The sequence below is a fragment of the Rhinolophus hipposideros genome (assembly GCF_964194185.1).
Source record: "Rhinolophus hipposideros genome assembly, chromosome: 8".
Taxonomy (NCBI): Eukaryota; Metazoa; Chordata; class Mammalia; order Chiroptera; family Rhinolophidae; genus Rhinolophus; species Rhinolophus hipposideros.
Window position 1 is genome coordinate 32158095 of NC_138054.1, and position 20653 is coordinate 32178747.

A 20653-nucleotide genomic window follows, 5' to 3' on the forward strand; every position below is an offset into this window, starting at 1 on the left:
TATACATGTCATTAAACTTTTGTTGGTTTTTTCCAGTTAATCTGTCTTTTATTACAGGGATGTCTCAGCCAACAATCCAGGAGGGTAGAGGGAAAATTATTTTTGCTACCTTACAGAGCAGTAGGCTCTACCATGTGTGTATATAGGCTACAGCGTAGGTGTGTAGAAAGCTATACCATCCAGGTCTCCATAAGTGCACTCCATGATGTTCGCACAATGAGGAAATCGCCTAACGATGCATTTCTCAGAACGTAACCCTGTTGTAAGCAGTGCATGACTGTACTGGGGTTGGAAAGATTAATCAGCCATGGCTCCTCAAGTAGATAATAGTTCAGGAGTAAGGGTCCTAGCGGTTTAAATTTGCAGTGATTTTACTAAAATGAGATCATTACACTATTCATTTGATCATATTTCCTATACTCTGATTTGAAGGTGTCTTGGTAAGATAATAGAACACCTCCAGAAGACAGAGGTTCTGATTCTGTTTCCATAAGCTGCCTGATTAGACTCTCTTCATGAGTAAATGTGTCCTGTGCTCTTAACTGTGAAAGCAGCAGCTCATAAGACAACACCATCAAGGATACCAGGTTGCTATCTGAGACCATCCAGTTGTCAGTGGCTGGTTCTGTGGCCAGTGGCTTTCCAAGAGGCTTGTCTGATAGCCTGCAGGTTTTTGCTATCCTGAGATCTAAGAGGTCTGACAGTTAAATTCGAGAACTTGTTGCAATGATGTTGCTAACCGGTTTTGATATCAGAAGGATTATTCATTATGAATTTGTACCAACTGGACAAACAGTTAACCAAGTTAACTATTTGGAAGTGCTGAAAAGACTGCGTGAAAAAGTTAGACGACCTGAACTTTTCACCAACAATTCATGGCATTTGCATCACGACAATGCACCAGCTCACAAGGCACTGTCTGTGAGGGAGTTTTGAGCCAGTAAACAAATAACTGTATTGGAACACCCTCCCTACTCACCTGATCTGGCCCCAATGACTTCTTTACCCGAAGATAAAGGAAATATTGAAAGGAAGACATTTTTATGACATTCAGGACATCAAGAGTTATATGACGACAGCTCTGATGGCCATTCCAGAAAAAGAGTTCCAAAATTGCTTTGAAGGGTGGACTACGTGCTGGCCTCAGCTTCCCAAGGGGAAGACTTCGATGGTGATTGTAGTGATATTCACCAATGAGGTGTGCAGCACTTTTTCTAGGATGAGTTCGAAAACTTAATTATCCGACCTCATATGTGGTAATCAGCAGTAAGGGGCGAATCCTTTCACTCTGAATCTTTTTCCTGAGTCTGTCAGCTCTGCTTCTCCCTGTGTGTTCCTGTCTCTGTGACAGGAGTACCTGAAGGGTGGAGCTGAAAACTTGTGCAGTGACCCTCTGCTTCAAGTAAGCCACTGGACACTTGTCCTCTTGAAAATGTGACTCAATTGGATGCATCAGACAACTATTTTCCAGTGATTCGTGTTGTTTTCCTCTGTTGATTTTTCTTGGAAAATTGACTAAAGAAATGTGGCCAAAGTCAGTATCAGTGGCGAGGTAGGACAGGTAGTGCCAGAAAGCAGGATTTGTTTTCCCTGACCATTGGACAGTGGTGCCCTTGTTCATTTCCTTTCTATCAGAATATGGAATATTTTTAACCAAATGGAGAGAAGTTGATTATTAATTTGAGTTCAAGAGCAGTTTAATTTTATTCCCTGATTTATGAAATATAATTTGTCAAAGAAAATGTGTGGATGTGTCTATTCAAAAGGTGTTAAGAATAGTCTTACATTCTTGATACTGGATTTTAGGCTTTCTTAGACACATTGGAGGAAGCCTGCGGATGCTATAAATAGGAATTGAGTTTGACTTCACTGACGTGGCCTTATAGTTTAAGTAAGGAATTAGCAGAAGCTGTTCTAGATTACCTATTCACAAATTTGCATTGTGTCTGTTATTAAGAGAATCATCTTTCAGTGGGCTAAATAGATCTGCCTGCTTTCTTGGCGGGTTTATATTATATTTAGTTGCATGACTGATTGTGTGGTTCAGGTTAAGGGTTTCCCTTAATTCATGCCTTGGGCGTATTCCTCCACACCTGCCTCTAGACCTGTGGCTTTTCAGTGCAGCCTTACTTGGGGGACTTATAAGTACTGTCTTTTTTTAAAAATTTAACATTTAGACAACAATCATTCTTACGTAGTTCTCATTTTCTGTAACAGATTTTGAATGCCTTACGTTCTCCTTTCTTAGCATTTCATCATTTTCCCAGGTTTTTTTTTTTTAAGAACATTTGTAATCCACCCTCCGTTTATCGCTAAGAGGATTATTTCATTTGCTGGAGTAGTCTGCAAATGATATTCATTTGAGTGATAAGGCTGCTATTCTAATACCAGTTTGTTCTGTTTGAGATTTGATGTTTTACTTAGGGCTTTTGCTAGTCTTTTTTTTTTCTTTTTTTTTAAATCTTGGTTCTTAGTTTTTGTTGCCACTTGGTGGCCTCATTGGCAATGACTTTAGCATAAGGTCAGCCAGACTTCAGAGAGTTCCGAATGTATTTTTAGATAAAGTATAACTCTGTAACTACAATTACAAAATTTGACCAACCAAACAGGTTTTATAAAGGAAATTTTACATATAGTGTAAAATTAACTAACAAATGCTGTCATATTTATCTGAATCTAAGATGACATCAATTTATTTGAAGACTCATCTATTTAGGAGACATTTGAAAGTGAAAAAAATAAACATCTTAGAATGGATGAAATACAAGAGAAAGAGACCCAGGACAGTATCTGGCATATATATTGTGAACATGTTACTTCTTTCGTAATATAGTCATTTACTCAGATGAGTTTAATTTAAACATTTTTTTTACACTTGACATTAGAATAAGAATGTTAGAGGTAGAAGGACCTTATATGTGATCAATTTGGCCTTCATTTTACAGGTGAGGAAATTGGTGCTAAGTCAAGCTAGTGACTAAGCCAAGGTCATGTAATGATTTTGTGACAGTTGGTCTTTACTAACTACCCCAAGCCCAGCAACCTGGACATCTCCTGGGAACTTGTGAGACATGAAGAATCTCAGGCCCCTCTCTAGAGCTACTGAATCCAAATTTGCATCATAACAAGATCCCTAAATGATTCCTATACATATTAATTACACTTTGGAAGCACTGGTTCACCTCTCTCCAGCTGAAGATCTGTGACTTCGCACAGACCTCTCTTTTATTGACTTCACCACGTTTCCCGGTGTCTGTCACCACCTGCCTTCAGAGCCTCCTGTACTCAGCTTAGATACCTCAGTCCATGAGTATCACTCCCTTACAAAGGCTGTTAAGGTGCTTACATCTCCTTTCCTTCTCACCTGGACCCTCTCATCCTCATTAGACTCTTCCATACCTGTGCCCTGGCAGCTGATGCTTCCTGGAGAAACATGCCGGAGCAAAACATGCTCATCTTGTCACATTTTCAAAGCTTCCTGCACAGTTTCCTTCTACTTCCTTTCACCCTAGTGTTACAGAAGAATTCAGAGATGAGGCCACAGTCAAAAATCTCCACCCAGCACCAGGACCTGCCCCTTCTAACTTCTGAGAAAATATTGCCCTTTCTCTTTGCACCCAAATTTACATTTTTGAGCTGAATCTGTCCTGAGCTCCAGATACCATTATTCGGTTGGCTTCTTGAAAATCCACTGTGGCTCTAATAGGGATTTCAAACATGTGACCAAAACAGAATGTTTCAAACTTCCCCTAGTCCCTCCTTCTGGCCCAACCCGTTACTTGTTCAGTCTTCCCCATCTCAGAAAACAATGCCAATATTTTCCTATCATGCTATAATATCCCAGTTGCTCAAGCCCCAAATATGAATTTGTTGATTTCTTCATTTCCACTGCCACTGCTGCAGTCCAAACCACTAGCATCTCTTGTTTAAACTAGTCTCCCTGTTTCAAGTCTTGACCCTATCCTCTGTTCTGCCCCATAGCAATCAGAAAGATGTTTTATGTAGACCAGGTTACTTCCTGGTTTAAAAAACACAAGTGGCTTCCCATTCCATCTGGAATAAAACACATAAGTCCCTAGAGGAGCTGGCCATCCACCTGCCTCTCCAAACCCCTCATACCTGTCCCCATTTGCCTATTCTACTATTCTTGTTTGTTGAACAAGCCAAGCTCTTTTTTTGCCTGGGAGACTTCCTTCTTGCTTTTGTTCTACCTGGAGCACTCCCCCTGGATCTATGCACCATTGTTTCTCTTTCCTCCCTCAGGTTTTCTTTCAATCGTCCCCAGCACCTCAGAACCTTTCCCAAACCACTTCTTCCAAGGTAGTGCTACCCCACCTGGTTATTCTCCATCATTTCACTTGGTCTTTGCAGTACTTTTCATACTGTGAAATCACCTTGTATATAGTTTTCACTCTTGGTTTATCTCCCCTATTACAGTGTGAGCTGCACACAGAACTTATCTGTCTTGTTCATTGCTTTGCCATCAGTGCCTAGCACAAAGGTTGGCCCATAAAAGCTTTCAACAAATATTTATTGAATAAATGAGTGAGTTGAGTAGGAAACGTGGGTCTTTTGATGTTCCTCTGAAATAGGTGCTCAGAGGGCAGCCTTGTGGGTGTATTCAGACTCTGGAACTGAGTACGTGTGGGTTTAAATTCTGGTTTGCAGCCAGAGCTGTGTGACTTTGAAGAAGTCTCTTGGCCTCTCCGTGCCTTGGTTTGTCCATCTGTAAAATCATAGCAATAGTGCCTATCTTATAAGGTTGTTTTGGGAATTAAACTGAATGGTGCAGTGCCTGGCTCAGAGTAAGTGCCCGGTATATTTTTGCTATTTTTATCAACCTCAGTCTTTTCCTGAAGAAAACAAGTTTCTTTTGTTAACTGCCCTCACCATATCAATCAAGGAAAACCAACATCAAATTGTTTCTTCACACTAATAGTCTATTTGCCAAACACAGAAGCACCCACTCTGACGCCTGCCTCTCTTAAATACTGTGCCCGTTGGGTTGTCCATTCAGTTTCATGTCCTTGGCTTTGGCCCAGGAAAACTAATTCTCACAAACGTCAAATATGTTCTATAAACCGGGACATAGTCTGCATGTCAGCCATGTGCTAGGCAACGGGTTAACCACACACAACATAACGATTTTCTGACAATTAAGTTCGCGAACTTGTTGCAACCATATTGCTGACCCTTTTTTTGGTATCAGAGGGATTATTCATTATGAATTTGTACCAACTGGACACACAGCTAACCAAATTGACTATTTGGCAGTGCTGAAAAGGCTGCGTGAAAAAGTTAGACGACTTGAACTTTTCGCCAACAATTCATGGCTCCTGCATCACGACAATGCACCAGGTCACAGGACACTGTCTGTGAGGGAGTTTTCAGACAGTCAAGAAATAACTGTATTGGAACACCCTCCCTACTCACCTGATCTGGCCCCCACTGACTTCTTTCTTTACCCCAAGATAAAGGAAATATTGAAAGGAAGTCATTTTTTTTTTTAGTTTATACTTTAATTCCACACCAAAAAAAGAAAATTAAAAAATGTCATTGCAAAAAAAGAATTCCATGATGAAATAAATTTTCAAAGCACTGGGTTAATTAAATTTGTTTCTTAATTGTAGGACTTTTCAGAGCCTTTATACTATTAAAATGTATTGTGAATCTTCCAGAAAAAAAATATAGTAAAATACATTTTCCGTATTTATTTGGCCATAGAATCCTTTTGGTTCAGAGATTTGCAACACTAGTGTTTTATGAAAGATATTTAGGAAACTGGTCCAGATGATTATTGAGTATCTTCAACTGTTTAGAGTATTAGTTATAAATTCAATGACTATGGGCAATGACCTACTGGGCCTCAACTCATGCATTCTTCTTTTTTAAAATTAACATTATTTTTTATTAGTGTCAGGTGCACAAAACAATGTAATAGTTAGACATTTATCATTTATATCCAAAAGGAAGTCACTTTGATGATATTCAGGGCATCAAGGGTAATACGACGACAGCTCTAATGGCCATTCCAGAAAGAGTTCCAAAATTGCTTTGAAAAGTGGGCTAGGCGCTGGCATCAGTGCATAGCTTCCCAAGTACTCCAAGGGGAGTACTTCGAAGGTGACCGCAGTGATATTCAGCAATGAAGTATGTAGCACTTTTTCTAGGATGAGTTTGCGAACTTAATTGTCAGACGTTTCGTAGTATGCTGTTGCTCTCAAAGATCTTATCCTCTAGTTGCTATTGGGGGAGAGGACTTTTAATGAATTAGCCATTGACTCTACCAAGATTCCTGGCTCTTCCATTTCAGAGACAACCACAGCCTGAGCTCGAGTCACCCAGGCTGACTTCACAGCAGTTCTGTCATCAGGGCTCTGTGACTTTGGAAAGTGTTCACCAGCTCCAGCCTCCCTGCATTTCCTGCTAACGTATTGGGCTACACAGTCATGACACACATTGTTATGTGAGGCTCTTAGAATCATTCTTTCACAGTTTACAGCTCATAATTTGTTTTTATTTGAGTACAACCAAGTTCCTTCTCTTTCTCTTTATTTTTTAGTTTGGAAAAGTGTCAGACTAAACAGAAAAAGTTGCAAAATAGCACAAAGATTTCCTTGTATAAGATTTCCCAAATGCTAGTGTTTTACCACATTTACTTTATCATTCTTTCTATGTTTAACTATTTCTCCTGAAATGTGTGAGAGTACGAGGCCTACATGATGTCTTTTCACCTCGTAATACTTTAGTGTGCATTTCCCAAGAAATTCTCCCACATGACCACTGTACAGTGCTCAAAAGCATGAATGAACATTGGTGCAATACTATAATCTACAAACCCTATTCACATTTCATCACTTGTCCTAATCTTCTTTATAGCAAAAGAAATACCCCCTCCCCCCTCAGCTTCCTTGGTCCAGGATCACACATAGAGGGTGCCAAAAACATGTATACACATTTTAAGACAACATCTCTTAAAATGTGTATACATTTTTTTTCTTTTTTGGCACTCCCGGTATTGCATTTAGTTGTCATGCCTCTTTCATCTCCTTTAATCTGGAGCAAAATAAAGTTCCTTGGTTGGTCTTTCTTTTCCTAATTTTATGACTTTGACATTTTTACAGAATAGAATGCCCTCGCTTTGGGGTTTTTGTGTTTCTCTATGACTAGGTTTGAGACCTTTCGGCAGGAATACCACACAAGCAGTACATTATTCCAGGAGGTCCAAGATGTCTGTTTACCTCATGACTGGTGCTGTTACCTTTGATCCTTGGGGCAGCGTGCTGTCTGCCAGGTTCTCCACTGTCAAGTTACTGGTCTTCCTGTTGTAATTCTGAAATATTTTGTGGGCAGATACTTTGGAAGTACCCCACTTGTCATCCCACTTTCACCCACTCATCTTAGTGTGTGATTCTTTCCTGAAACAATTCTTGTGTGTCATTGTCCTAGATTGTACTCACTTAGACCTCCAGGCCCTCACCAGCCCTCGGGACTGGAAGAACACATCATTCTTCAGACTGGAGTTTTATAGGTAAACACATTTTTCTCCTCATTGCCCAGGAGACAGGGATGAGGAAAGGGGAGCAGACAGTAGTAAGACTGTGACCATTTTCACCTTGTAATGTGTTTTGATTCAGGCTCTTACAAGTTGAAATCTCCTTTCACCTCAAAGGCATTGACCTCCAGACGATTCTTTCCCGAGAGTTACCAGACTGTTACGTCTTTCAGAATACGGCAAGTGTATATTTTACTAAGCCACGTTGTATTATTTTTCTCTGCTCCCTTTTGTAGACGTAGAGGGTAAAACACACCAGCCTGTAGATGTATTAGATGCTGTTGTTTTTCAAACAGTTTAATGACATATCATCGTGTTGTTGATACAGCGACCATTACTTCTGAAGGAAGCAAGCCCTTTTCAATTTTTCAAAACTAAATTTCTGGGTTGAAAGAGGTTTTCAAAATTGGCTTTGACCTCTTACTCTTGTAAAACAGTTTTTTAAAAAGTTTATGAGAAGTGTTTTAAATGTTTTTAATGTTTTCCCCACTTTCAAAGGAGGGTCTTTGCAAATGTAGCAAATACGCACCCTCAAACCTCCGAGCAGAAACCGCCCCTTGATCTGAAGGCCCGTCTGCAAAGGATCAGTTTCTGCTTCTTTTACTTTGGGAGGAGTCATACGCAATAGAAGAAACTGTTCACTTTTGTGGAAGAGTACATGCCTTCTCACTTTCATGGTTTCATGCTTGTTCCTCCCTGCCTCCCTCTTTTCTTTCTTTCCTTCCTCCCTCCCTCCCTCCCTTCCTCTTTCTCTCTTTTCCTCTCTCTCTCTCCCTCCCTCCCTCCCTTCTTTTCTTTCTTTTTCCTCTTTCCTCTTTCTCCTTCCTCCCTCCCTCCCCCGTTTTCCCCTCCCTCCTTCATGTTTATGGAGGAGCAAAACTGAATGTTGAATTAAAAGTTGTATGTACCTGTCTTTTAGCAATTCAGAAGAGTTGAGTCCCTACTGTGTCCCTACTGTGCATCAGACCTTGCCGTGCTCTAGAGGTACAGTGGAAGCTTACAGCCTAGTGGAAGAGATAGAAAAACAAGTAAACAAAGAAATAAGAGTAATTATAAATTGTGGCTTGTGGTAAGGACGAATGTCTCTGGCAGAGAAGAAGCTGACTAACTGCCCTGGAGTGACCTTCACAAAACGAAACCCGTTATGAAACCCCAAAAATTCACTGGCAAATAACTTGAGAGCTGAAAGTGTAGGTCGCTGATGATATTCACAGGCTATCTCTGAACACAAGCCACATTTTGTGTAATCCAAGAATATCACTGTGTCCAAACCAGAGGTTCAAGAATTAATCCTATAGACCTCATTTCTATACCTATGAGCGATGACTAAATCTCCACTAACCCTAGCACTCAAGGTCTCCTTCCCACCTCCCCCAGGAAAACCCCTAAAATACTTCTCTAAAGCCTTAACACACTCAACATATTTCACTTATAAATTTTAAGTGATTGAAACATAATGTAGAAGATTGAGGGTACTTGGGAATCAAATTCAGCCTGCAGCCTTGGAGCATTGTTTTGTCACTCGTGAAAGCATTATATGTAGCACTTAAGGCAAACAGAAAAATAATCTCCAGGCTAGTAAAAACCTAGACTTTCATATCCAAAGGAGTAAGCTGAAGCAAATGCTTTTAAATTCCATTCAGGAATTTAACAAATGAGGTCATTGTAGTCTCTTGTCAAAGATTGGTGAATCTCATTTTTGTTCCTGGGACTAGTTGGCTGTTTTGCTTTAGGTTTTGTCCGAACCCACATATGAATTTAGTAGAACTTCCTATATTCGCCCTTTGGACCATGTATTTTCATTAATGATGGAAAGTTGTGAAGGAATCATGTGATGAGGACATTTTTCTCAGTATGGTATATGGATCAGCACGCTGTTTGAATGCCATTGATATTTTAAGCAGAGTTGATCTAACAGGTCATACTTCTCTTCATACATTTGTGCCTCCAGATTATCTTTGACAATAAAGCTCACAGTGGCAAAATCAAAATCTATTTTGACAGTGACGCTCACATTGAAGAATGTAAAGAGTTAAACATATCTGGATCTGGTAAGTATGTTTTATGCTTGCCCTTTGTGGATTATGGATGATTTCCAGCATTTTATTTTTGGATTTGGGGTGGTGAAATGGTTTTTTTGGATGGTGATAGGAGGCAAGGGCTCCAGAGAACTACGTCTTGAGCATGAGATTCTGTGAAGCATTTCCCAAAATGTTGTATGTTGATTCAATTCAGCAAATTTTGATTATATAGCTCTTAGGAGAGGCAGCATGTCCCAATGGTTAGGGGCACAGTCTTTGCAGTCAGGCTTCCTGGGTTTGGGTCTTTGGTCTGTTTCCTATGCCTGTGATCTTGGGCACATTATTTAAGCTCTCTATGTCTCAGTATGTTTCTCTGCAGAATGAGGGCAATGATATATTTACTTTCCAGGATGTTACATACTAAATGAGTTAGTACATAAAGCAAAGCACTGTGTACAAGAGTTGGAACATCATAATTGCTAGGTACTCTTGGAAAAGAGAGAAAACACCTTCGTGGTGGAGATGGAAATGCTTATAAAATCTCTAATGTGTCACGGATTGGCATAAGCGGTCACAGTACAACAGGCATGAGAGTAAAGAAAGTAAAGGTTAATTTTGACTGGGTTAGAGTGAGACATCAATTCTAGCAACGATTCTTGGAGAAGGTATGCTTTGATCTGAGCCTTTGACAATGGAGAGAGAGAGAGATCACAGGCCTTCAGCGCCCAGAGAGCAGCCTGTACGCACACTGGGTCGTTTAATTAGTCATGACTCAGAAAACATCTCTTGACCGTCCACCGTTTAAATTGGGCTACGCAGAACCTGTTCTCCCTGAGGGTTCAGGATGATAATGATGGCTGGTCAGTATTTTGTTAATTGATAAGTTTTGTTTAACTGGCCCTTTATCAGATTATTAGAACAAAATGATGATTCACTTGATTCATTTTGTGGCCTGTTGGTTTTCAGTTGTACATGTCCTCATGATTTTGAAGTTTTGGTTTCAAAGTTCCAGTAACTGACTTACACCTCTGATCAGGATACATACAGGTTTAGTTTTGTTAAAAGTGGTTAATGTTCCTCAGCAGACATACTCTTTCCCACAGAAATGCACAGATCAGGCACATATTTTCCAAGTCCAAGTATTAAGTTGCAGTTATTTTATGTGAAAAACGCTCACCTTTGTCTCATATGAAACATGGTTTGGAATAATTACGACCGAATGAGTTAGTCAAATATGTTGGCGGAAGCCGGTTTCTTTCCTCAGGGCTTCTTAGAAGACTGGGGGGGTTTCCTGGCCTGTACTCAGAAGAAAGCAGCTCTGGCTCCCTCCGGTGACCTGTGAGGAGAAACACTGATATTTTTATATGCTCCCAGAGCTGCCTCCTAAGAAACCAGATTCTGTCACCCAGGAAAATACGAATTTAAAATAAAACGGTGTGACTTGAAAGCCTTAAAAAGCTGAAGTTTGAAAACTAGCTTGAGAAATGGAGGTTATCCCCATCTCTGTATCTGGAGCTGTCTGGTGGGTTGCTAGCACTGAATTTGGGGAAATGGAGAGACCAAACGTGAGACAAAGGCAAGGGTGACCTCTGGTGGGATCCTTGCGCTATTTCCACAGAGTCCTGAGGTTCATTCACATCCATATATCGGGGGTGCCAAAAAGATGTATACACGTGGACACTTTGGTCAGCATTGCAGTAGTTTGCCGTAATCAGAAGTGTCTGGACACTGATGGTAACCACTTTGAGCACCTCCTGTAATTGCAGAAGTCAAACATGACTTGTATTCATCTTTTGTTATCGGTATAGATTATTACAATTTTAATACAGTTTTCCTTTCTTAAAAATCTGAATACATATTTTGGCACCTCTGGTACTTATCCCGAGGCTTCTCTCTTCCTCTCATCATGACCTATGTTATATGACGGCAAAACATGAGGGAATGTCCATTTTCACATGCAAACTGCATGTTGCTTTTTATGACTTCTAATACCCATCCCCAAGCATGCTACTGATCTTTAACTTGATTTTATGAAAGTAGAAATTTGGGCACGAGGGGCTGGAGGGGGTTTTGGTGGGCAGGACCCCTCACTGATAGTTGACGTAAGTGGGTGTCACAGGGTCAGGGAGTTTAGTAAGTGTGGGAAGTGCTGGTTAGAGTCACACAGGTGGGCAGCGGTGGTGTGTGTGGCACCTGTCAACGCCTCTGGAAGGACTGGGTGGGGAAAAGGACTTCCCCACCAGGTTGGCAGGGGCGTCTCTCTGGACTAGAGCTTACAAACTCAGGTTTTGGACATGTTTCCATGTGGGTAACATAGTTTCAGTAGAGTAAGAAAGCAATTACGATGTTCATAAAATATTTTTTTGTAGCACACCACACTGGTCTTCTCAGTAAGTCAAATTAAAACAGAATACAATACTGGTTTCTCTATGAGGAGGGACAATTTATCTTTCTAGATCTGGGCCTCAGTGTTCCCACTACAAGCAATCTTAGAGATTTTGTTCTAGTTACATGTCAGAAAGGAAAGTACTAGACGCTGTCCTTGCATTTCATAAGAATTTCAGTCCCATTTCCCCAAGAACTGCCCCTATTCCCTCTACCCAAATCTGTGCACCCCCTCAAAAAAATGGTCTTGGGTTCGCGTCTAGTTAAATTGCTTTCTTACCTACCCATTTGAAGTACCTTTACGTATAAAATGGCTAAAGGTAATTGTAAGTGCCAGGCACTCAGCATGGATTGTTTCACCTGGTTTCCTGACAGCCCGTGAAGCAGGTACAATTGCTCCCTCCCACCCCCATTTTACAGGTGAGGCATCTGAAGCTTAGCAATGCTGAATAATTCGCTCGGAGAATTACACTTAGCAGCTGGCTGTGGTCATAACCCACTGGTTGAGCAGCTTTGCCCTCAGACACTCATGCCACTGTCATGTCTCTGTTATCAATAACTGTGGACACTTCGGTCTTTCTCTTAAACGCCTTCCCTGCACAGTTGTCGCTGGGGAGCAGTCTGACTTTAGATTCCCCCGATGGTTACCTGTCGCCAGTCCTGTTCCCTTTTCCTCTGGCCTTTCTTCCTGTTCCTGAGCTCATTTTCTCTTCTAATTCTCCCATGTCACTGCCCCCTCCTCCCAGTCCGCATTTCTCTCTGGGGCCTCTCTGAGTGGCTGCCTCCTTACTCATGGCTTTAGCTGCCACCTTTCTTGTCATGAATGTCCAGACTGAGCTCAGTTTACCCAAGAAAACCAGGAGTCATTCCCGGTCTGTCTCTCTTCCTTATTCCCTAGGTCCCATTGGAGACCAGGTTGATTGTCTCTTTTTCATCTCTTGCTGCTTTGTGCCTTCTTCCTCTGGGCCTCTCTGTCTCAAACTTCGCTTAGACCTTCACAAGTTCCTTCGTAGATTATTCAGTGGTCTTTTCATGTTCCGCTGGAGTCTCTCTGCATTTATTTGTCCGCATAGTGAAGCATGCCAAGCACAGGCAACGTAGTGTTGACAAAATACATATGGTCCCTGCCTCCCAGTGTCAATCATTTAGTGGAGAAGATGGACATCAAATGATACCACTGTAGGGGTTTGCTGTTGTTATTCACCTGGGGCTGTTCCAAGTGCTTTCATATGTGAACTTGTTTAATCCTCACAACAGCCCTATGACGTAGGTATTTTTTATTTTACCCATTTTTCCGATGGGGGAATTGAAGCACCATCCCCAAGGCTGGTCAGCTTCAGAGTGCAGAGCCGAGATTCAGACCCAGGTTTTCAGACCGCGGAGGCCATGTTCTTTCCTGTTTTACACTGTCTCTGTGCTTCTTGTGCTGTCTTTGAAGACGTACTTACAAATACAGTGGTCATCAAGCAAAGGAGAGTTAAAAGGAGCTATAGGCGTGTACACTTGTGGAAAGTGCTGTGAAAGAGTATTGGGAGAGGGGCTAATGAAGCTGGGGATTTAGGGAACTGTGTTTGAGAGGAAGGTTCACAATCTGAAACCCGAGACTGAAAAAGAATAATCTAAACATGTGATGGGAAATATGCTGTTCCAGGCAGAGGGATCAGTATGTGCAAAGTCCCTGGGGTGGGGGGGGGGGGAGAGAGAGAGAGAGAGAGAGAGAGAGAGAGATTTAGAGAGAGAGAACCTGGTGGGAGCAGGAAAGGAGCAAGACCAGCGTACTTCAGGGAATGTAGGGCCAGAGCAGTGGTTGGCAGGTGATGAGACTGCTGGGGAGGGCAAGGGGCTGAGCAGGGGGAGAGCCAAGTTGGGATTTGGGGCAATGCCATGAAGTCTGAGAGAAGCTAAGTTTACAGTTTCATCTCCCTCCAGTTCATTCCCTGTGCTACTGTGTTCCAAGAGAAAAATCAGATTACCACTCCCCTTCTTACTTCCAGTCCAAGAGGTTATTTTCTCCATGTGCAAAAATTGCTTACTGAACTGGCACTCTTTGCTGGCACAGTGCACTGTAAGGTTGGGAAGCAGAAATCGGGATTCTGAGTTGGTGGCATTTTAAATTGTTTCCTCATTCATGGAGAACTTGATATTTGTACTTTTATGTGAAAGAACTCAGAATATGTCAATAGTTTTGCCTCTTGAACCACCTTCTGTTGAATTATCTTCTATAGTAAATATTTATAAATACATTTTAGTACCTCCACTAAGAGTTCATATGTTTTTAAATGTATAACACTTAACATCAGGGGATGATTTTCCTTATTTGTGGACTTCTGAATGAATTGTTCTGAATGAACAAATCGCCTTGTGATTTGTTTCTGATGTTTAAGAATGTATCATTTGAACCTCTTTCTCGACTGCCATCTCGTTTGGAAATTATTCCCAAGTTAGGTGTGTTAAACATGTGAATTCTGCTTTTGTTCCTCAGTCCAGAAAAATACTCAGTATGTCCTGGTGTTTGATGCATTTGTCATTGTGATTTGCTCTGCGTCTCTTATTCTGTGCACAAGATCCATTGTGCTTGCTCTGAGTTTACGAAAGGTAAGTGTGTGTTTGAATTTTCTTGCTCCCCTCCTGGCCTCCCTCCTCAGTTTGTCCAAACAGTGGACCCTGTTGTTGGGTCATCTTGCCCTTTCTGAGCCCTTGAATAATTAGATTCCTTTGAGTGATGGCCCCCTTACAAGGCCTGAGGTGCGTAGGGTGAGTAAACACTCCTGGGGTGTCAGGTGGGATCAGGTCATTATCCTGCTTTAAACTGAGCCAAGAAGCACAGATACACAATGGTGAGCTCTCAAGATTTTGACTGTTTCTAGAATAAATGAGACCCTTTTAAATTCAGGAGTGATCTTAAGAACAGAATAATAGCATGTGTGGGTTTCATCTTTTGTCTTCAAATCAGAGTTCATTTTGACAGGGAGGCATGGTAAATGGGTTATAATGAATCATAAAATACTTTACTGTATTTTAAAAATAGTTTTAAAATTCCCGTCTGAGTTTCAGTTTACCTTTTGATTGTCAGGGCTCTTGTGAATATATACTCCAGCTCCCCACCGATCTTATTCTGGTGTGTGGCCTGTGTGTAAATGCGGACTGGGGTCAGGTGCCTGAAGTCATCAGAATCCCATCTGTGGAGCAAAGAAATACTCTACATTCTATGTTTTTTATTCTTGACCTCTGTCAACTTATTTTGTAAATATCCACCTCTCTTACTTCCTCTCCCTCCTACCTCAAGTCCCTTGATGCTCTGATCCAAGGTCAGGGTCCTGTTTCTGCCAAGCACACACTCTGGAGCTGGACTCCAATCCTGGCGTAGCCTCTCCACGCCTCAGTTCCCTCCTCTGGAAGATAATGCCCAGTTCATAGGGTATTGTCTGTTTGACTGAGTTGACAATATGTAAAGTATTTGGAATGTACTATGTGTTAGCTCTTACACCGAGAATCTGTTGGAGTTAGAGCATAAGCATGTACTGTTTGAGTTTGCTTGGCAGGCACTTGAATGCTTACTTCAGCTGGGGTAGATTAGGGGGGAAAGTGTAGGCCATAGCCCTCCAGCCTTGAAGTGGATCTTTTGACTTGGGAAAGGTAATGCCATATCATTTTACAGGCGAGAGCACTGCTTTGCACTTGTCTTCTTCCAGAGGGCGGTGTGCTTTGTAAGACATGCTCTTTAACATGTTTGCCACAGAGATTCCTAAGTTTCTTCCTGGAGAAGTACAAGCGACGTGTGTGTGATGCCGACCAATGGGAGTTCATCAACGGATGGTATGTCCTGGTGATTATCAGCGACCTGATGACAATAATCGGATCCATATTGAAAATGGAAATTAAAGTCAAGGTGAGGGGCAACCCCTTTTAAATCTGTTGTTCTTTCTATCTTTCTGGATGACCTCACGAACTTTAAAATATAAAATCCTTGTGGAGACTAGTTTGATTCTCAAGTTTTCCCTTTTCTCATACCCATGAAATCCAAGCTTCCTCCGACTTGATTCCTCATGAAGGGAAAACAAGGAAGCTGATGTTCTGTGGAAGATGGTATTTCTATAAATATCCCTAGGGAACTTGGCAGCATCTTCAGTGTAGGAACTGAAGTTTGAGACTATTAGTTGTTTGAATGGGTTAGTTTTTTTTTTAAGTTGTAAAAGCAGCAGCTGACCCGTGAACCAATCATGTCAAGAGCCAGTGGTAATCATCCATGACCAATGGGTGCTCTGATGGAGGAGGGTGAGGGCAGGAATATGGGAGTGTCTACGAGCTTCCTGACACTGTATAACGTAGTTGATCTAAGCTCAGGACAAAGTCTTGACTCCTCCTCCACCCAGCTTTTCTCCCCTCCATGCGATGCTGCCGGTCAGGAAATCTCACCAGCTTGACCTCCTGACCCTAAAGTACCCCTCCCCCCCTCTCGACTGCCTCTGGCTTCTTCAGGCCAACTTCTGCTCTGGCCTGGACAGCTACAGCAATCTCATCATTGCTTGTCCTGTCTTCAGCCTTATACCCCTCAGCTCCATCCACATAGCTGTCAGGGAATGTTTCTGGAAGTATCTACCTTGCTGTTACAATCCTTTCTGCCTTACGGGACCCCCTTTAGGTGAAGTGGCCTCCAGGGTCCTCATCATCTAGCTCTGCCTCCCTCTCCCATTGCAGCTCGCGCTGACCCATCGATACTGCCCCTCTAGGACATCTTGCCAGCTGTCAGCATTAGGCCTTTGTCTAACCTTTGTCTGAAGTGCTGTTGCCCAGCGCATCCTCCAGGCCCAGCTTCACTCTGGGGTCATGCCCATGGGAAGCCCTTTATAAGCCAGGCAGCATCTCTCATTGCACTTAGCATATTATAGTAGAATCGTGTGTGAGTGTTTGTCTGCTCAGTTGGACCTACAAATCCTCGAGAGCAGGAACTGTGTTGGCAAATCATGTTTGAGCTGAATGGTATTGTTTCATATTTAACCAACACCATTAGTTTATATTCTTGAATACCTAGGTCAGTGTAAATGCATTTTCTATTTCAGGATATTATTTGAACAAAAAAAATCAGTTCTACCCATTGAAATACCAAAAGGAAATGTGAAACACATTTGGAACTCTGCTCTATCATTTTCTTCTTTGGTTTATAAATTCTTGTATCACCTATAGAGAGGCAGGCAGTCTGTTCCTTTCCAATCAACTTAAAGTGAGGTTAATACACCGGGAGGAGCAGAGTATTGTGCTCATATGTCTGTTTTTTCATTTCTTAGAATCTCACAAATTACGATCTGTGCAGCATCTTGCTTGGAACTTCTACTCTGCTCGTCTGGGTTGGAGTTATCAGATACCTGGGTTACTTCCAAAAATATAATGTAAGGATATGGCATTGGCTGGTGCTACTGCAATGGAAATTCACTTCTACTTTGGGTTCTAGTAAGCTCCTGTTTAATTTCCCCCATTCTGTTACCTTTTCCTCAGGTGCTCATTTTAACAATGCAAGCCTCACTGCCAAAAGTTCTTCGTTTCTGTGCCTGTGCTGGTATGATCTACCTGGGTTACACCTTCTGTGGCTGGATTGTCTTAGGACCATATCACAACAAGGTGTGTAGCACTGACTCTTCCTTCTGCGATGTAGGCATTTGAGACCCGTAGAAGTGGGTTTCCAGCACTTCCCTTCTTTCCACTTCCCTCCAGCACATACCCTTGAAGTCAATAAACCCATCCTTATCTTTGCATTGGTTTTCTTTTCCTTTTCAGGATATTGAAACTAGCAAGAGACTAGAGAGCACATTTCATGGTTGTCTGGGACTGGCTTACGGGGTCACCTATTAACCCAGCTGGTCATCAAATAAAAAATGTTTGGACATGAGATCAGTTTAATAGAAATGAACATTAAATGAGGAAAGTTATTACAAAATCGTTCTAACTTCAAGTATTAGGGTTTGTATCCAAGTTAATTGAGGAGAATGAAGTGGACAAAGAGACAGGACCATATTAGGTTTATGATTAAAATAATAGCACATCTTGTCTTTGCAGGTGGTTTTGATGACCGCCATTTTTGTGCCTTATTAAAGATCAGTATCTGAATTCTAAATTATTACTGGGCTTCAGTCAGCATCATAATCTCAGGGACATCAAAGTTATGCTCAGATGTTCTTGTTTTAAAATGATAACTTCGATTCGTAGAAACATCAGGAAATGAAATCAGGTAGGCCTTGTTTTCAAACCAAAAAAAGTAATAGGAATTATTGCATCTTGTAGTTTTTTTCTCCAGTGGGCCTCTGGCCATTGGGACAACAGAAACAACAAAAAATAAACATAACGGCAGCCAGCATTCTGTGTTAGGCACCGTGCTAAGTGTTTCTGTCATCTCTCGTTTCATCTCCACCACAGCCCAGCGTACTGCTATTTTGGCTTAGGTGCTTTGCAAGAAGAAAAGAGGTAAACATGCAGAGGATTACACTGGAGCTTGTCTAACAGCTCAGCCTTGGGTTTTGACCGTGATAGTTGCATTAAACAAAACGTGGTCAAATCTGGTTTATAAACTGTTCACAAAAAGAGAGCAATCCACAAAGCTCAAAGTTTCTGTGTTGTCCTACTGAAATATATCCTAGTAATTTGGCACACACCCAGGCTCTCGCCTCTTTAGGTGTTACATTTAATATGTCCAAAGAGAATTATTGTTTTCCTGTTTGAGAAACTATAATTAACAAAGTGACAATCTCGGGGTTAAGAGTAAATCTTGATCATCTTATTGCGCTTCCAATTCCATGCCCCTGTTTTAAAGATGACTCATGAGTAAAAATTGTTCTTTGATATGATCTCTCTGATCTGGAGAACTTAATTTCCATTTTTCTTCTGGCCTCCTGTTCTGAATGCTTCTCTGAATTTTTGTCACTAGAGGGCAGTGTTGCACTGTATAGAATAAATACTGAGTTTAAGGATTTTGGCTGTAATTCACTGGCTCCAAGGCTTCAACACAAATGATCCTATCTCCATTTCCCTTCATCTCCCCTACCCCTCTGTTGCTCTGGAAGGTGCCCAGATAATGTTGCTTGACATTTACTAGTATAGCTGCCATTCTCGACTGTTTTACGGTGCCCAAGTTCTTTAAGTCTCTTGCTGGTTAACCCTCCCAGTAACCCTGTGGGGAAATACTATCTTTTTACAGAAAACAGGGATCTTCATATGTTAGATAATTTTCCTCAGGCTGCGCAGCTCGTAAGTGGCAAAGAGGGGACTCACATTCAGGTCCTCCTGACCCCGATACACATGCTTTGCCCAATACCCAATAGGGCTTTTCTTGATATTGTCTAAAACAGACTGAAAAAGGACATTTGTTTGACCCAAGAATAGATCAACGATGAGAAGAGAGCAGTCAGTCTTCTTTCTCTCAACTGTGTCCGGGGTTACCATGTGGAGAATGATGTTATTTGCTTTGTGATCTGACTGCATTTTCATACATTCCATTCTGTCCTTGTAAAGGATTCAAGTGAGATTGGGATGCTTTCAACCAGCATGGCCCAATAAACATATAATGAGAGCTACAAATGAGAGCCACATGTGGATTTGAACATTTTCTGGTAGCCCCACTTACAAAAATTAAAAAGCAAACAAACAGAATTGATTTTAATTATACATTTTATTTAGGCTAGTGTATCCAAAATATTACTTTGAGGTACTTTACATTTCTTTTTTTCTTTTTTGGTACTATGTTTTGAAATCTGGTGTATATTTTATCCTGCCAGCACATCTTAATTTGGACTAGCTATATATGAGGTGCTCAGTAGCCACATGTGGCTGTGGCTGCCATGTTGGATGCTGTACCTCTCGTCTTGGGTCTCTAACTTCATGTCACCCTTCCATGTCTCCCAGCAGAGGGATAAAAGGGCCATCTCTAGAGCTTCCTAACAGGTCTGTTTATGGGATCTGTCTCCTATCTCTAGCCGGGCTGATAAACTGGGGAAATGCATGGGTAAATTAATTCAGTGAATACACTCGTCAGTGGAGGGAGAAAACCGTCAGTCTGGTTCAGGACTTTTGTGTGCTTTCCCTCTCCATACTGCTTCTTCTTTGAATCTGAATTTAGAAATGTTTACTGCCCCTTGCATTCCTTCCCCCAAATTAATCCAAACTGTCAATATGTTCAGGTTCTGTTGAATCAGAAGACCTTCAGTATTACCTGAAGCCTTCAAAAGTGGAACAGCACAACAAGCATTTTCTAGGATCTAGAATCATAGCAACCTTGGGTGTACAAGCTAACTCTTTCTTTAAATAAACAAACCACTCTAAAGAAGAGGTATCAGGAAAACTAGAGTTTTGCACTGCTGTTTGGCATCAGGAGTCTGCATTTCAGCTTCCTGTTTTCCTGACAGATACTGGATTTCAGTGGTTCAACTGAAAGAGAGTAAAGATACAAGAAGTGTCCTGCCGATGCTGGTTCCAGTACTAATGGACTTTGGCACAGCAGCCATTCAAAATACCTGGGCACAGAGGGCTAGAGACTGTTGATGTTTAATAATTCAAGATGCATTTTTGAAGAGCATTACTCTAACGTGGCTTTTACGTTTCCAGAGGACATTTCTGCTGTGAGGAATAAGTCCTAGTCTTGCATTGTCCCCATTTTACAAATGAGAAGACCAAGGAATTGAAAAATTGTTGGACTTTGCTTCCATGG

At 41.5% G+C, this 20653-nt stretch overlaps 1 protein-coding gene across 5 annotated transcripts in view; it reads left to right on the plus strand.

The window, feature by feature from the left end:
* MCOLN2 (mucolipin TRP cation channel 2) overlaps positions 1-20653 on the plus strand; it is a 50975-nt gene that overhangs the window by 20547 nt on the left and 9775 nt on the right. For 4 of the 5 annotated variants that reach the window (XM_081056063.1, XM_081056062.1, XM_081056064.1 and 1 more), the window contains exons 5-11: positions 7450-7531; positions 7638-7734; positions 9507-9606; positions 14444-14556; positions 15701-15850; positions 17247-17348; positions 17455-17577. In XM_081056063.1, the coding sequence (XP_080912189.1) occupies positions 7450-7531; positions 7638-7734; positions 9507-9606; positions 14444-14556; positions 15701-15850; positions 17247-17348; positions 17455-17577 (767 nt within the window). The remainder of the gene's footprint in view (positions 1-7449; positions 7532-7637; positions 7735-9506; positions 9607-14443; positions 14557-15700; positions 15851-17246; positions 17349-17454; positions 17578-20653) is intronic. The other variant, XM_081056066.1, reaches the window with a different exon arrangement.